This window comes from Fukomys damarensis, unplaced genomic scaffold (assembly GCF_012274545.1).
Source record: "Fukomys damarensis isolate Sample0158 unplaced genomic scaffold, DMR_v1.0_HiC HiC_scaffold_20, whole genome shotgun sequence".
In the NCBI taxonomy this organism is placed as follows: Eukaryota; Metazoa; Chordata; class Mammalia; order Rodentia; family Bathyergidae; genus Fukomys; species Fukomys damarensis.
This window is the reverse complement of record NW_022900932.1, coordinates 8,028,036-8,029,721: the sequence shown is the minus strand read 5'-3', so window position 1 is coordinate 8,029,721 and position 1,686 is coordinate 8,028,036. Positions and strand designations below refer to the sequence as shown.

At 62.3% G+C, this 1,686-nt stretch overlaps 1 protein-coding gene across 2 annotated transcripts in view; it reads left to right on the top strand.

The window, feature by feature from the left end:
* The first annotated feature begins 32 nt into the window (after nt 1–32).
* Tfeb (transcription factor EB) overlaps nt 33–1,686 on the top strand; it is a 4,130-nt gene continuing 2,476 nt past the window's right edge. The window contains exons 1-2 of one of the 2 annotated variants that reach the window (XM_019206562.2): nt 33–283; nt 1,634–1,653. In XM_019206562.2, the coding sequence (XP_019062107.2) occupies nt 227–283; nt 1,634–1,653 (77 nt within the window). In that variant the 5' untranslated portion in view covers nt 33–226. Of the gene's footprint in view, nt 284–1,633; nt 1,676–1,686 lie in introns of both variants that reach the window. The other variant, XM_010617598.3, reaches the window with a different exon arrangement.

The window sequence follows — 1,686 nt, the reverse complement described above, 5'->3', positions numbered from 1 at the left end:
GGGCCCAGGAGCGGGGAGCCCCGAGCCCGGCGCCTTCCGAAGTCCCTGCGAGCCGGACTGGAGACCCCGTGCCTAGGAAGGGCCAGGCCCTGGGTCGCTGTGGCCCTCGGGGTCTCCTCTGGGAGAGAGGGTTGGGCAAAGTGGCTCCAGGTCAGCCCTGGCCCCGCACCCGGCCCCCCCTACAGCCTTTCCTCTTTTCCAGTTTGACGATGTCATTGACAACATCATGCGTCTGGACAACGTGCTGGGCTACATGAACCCTGAGCTGCAGATGCCCAACACGGTAGGCTGGGCCAGGGGGTGAGCTGGCGGGGCCGGCGGGGGCTGAGTGACCGAGCTCACTGGGCCTGCTGGGGGATGGGGGGGCAGCAGAGCCTTCCGGGGTGCAGTTTGTCCACAGGGAGGCCTGGCGCTGCTCCGGGGCTCTGCAACCCCACTGTTCAGGGTCCAGAGACCGGGGCCTGGTCCCCAGCCCGGGGCACCCTCTACAGCATCTGGGCTGTGTGACCGCTCTGGGGCTCCTGGGGAGGAGCCGGGCTTGGGATCAAGGGGCTCCAGTCCTCAGCTGAGATGGAGGCCACTGTCACCCTCACCGTCGCGGGGTAAGCAGATGAGGGAGAAACAAAGGCAAGCTTCACCCAGGCAGAGGTCCAGCCCCTTCAGCTGGGCCTTAGCTGGGCAGTGAGGAGTTCAGGGAGCAGTGTCTGGGCCCCGCAGCCCTGGTGACTACACCAGAGGCTCAGCAAGAGCTGGCCAGGACCGGCTGGGGCCAGAGTTGGGGCTGGCAAGGGCAAAGGGAGGAGAAAGGGAGGAAAAGGTCCCCGCAGCAGCTCTGCCTTCGGATACTGTCTGGGGTCCCTGCCCGGGGTTTGTCTCTGTGGCTGGAGCAGGGGGAAGTTTTTCCAGACCCCAGATCTGTCTCTGCTTAAGTCTTTACTGGCTGCTCTCTGCAAGACTCTGGTACAGTGGTGCATACCCGTCATCCCAGCACTCTGGGAAGCTGAGGCAGGAGGATCACAAATTCGAGTCCAGGCGGGGACAGCTTAGCATTTTAGCTAGGCCCTATCTCAAAATTAAAAAAAAAAAATTAAAACGACCTGAGGATGTAGCTGAGTGTAAAATCCCTGGGTTCGATCCTCAGTACCACAGAACAAAACAAAACAAAAACCCCATAAACCAGGCATGATAGTGCATGCCCATATTTCCAACACTGTAATCTCAGGGAGGCTGAGGCAGGAGGATCACAGCAAGTTCAAGGCTAGTCTGGACTGCATAGCAAGACCCTGTCTCAAAAAAACAAAAACAAACTACAGCTCATCCCTGCCTCACCCCTCACCCCGGCAACTTGGCCTGGAGCTGCTGGCACCCGCACTTCGCTGCTCCTGCCCGTGCTGCCCCTGCCTTCCCTCCCCCCTGCTCGGGACTCGGTGGGGCTCCACACCCTCCAGGAAACCTGGAAACTCCTGGCTCTGCAGCCCCTCCCCCGGCCCGGCTCTGGAGGGCAGGGCCGCTCTTCAGCTCACAGGCTGCACTTCCGGGGAAGGGGCCCCGGTGTCCTGGCAGCAGCTCCAGGGATACTGGGCCCCAGGGGCTCCCCATGGCTCACCAAGGCCCGCCTCACCCCACCCCACAGCTGCCCCTGTCCAGCAGCCACCTGAACGTGTACAGCAGTGACCCAGGCCCTAG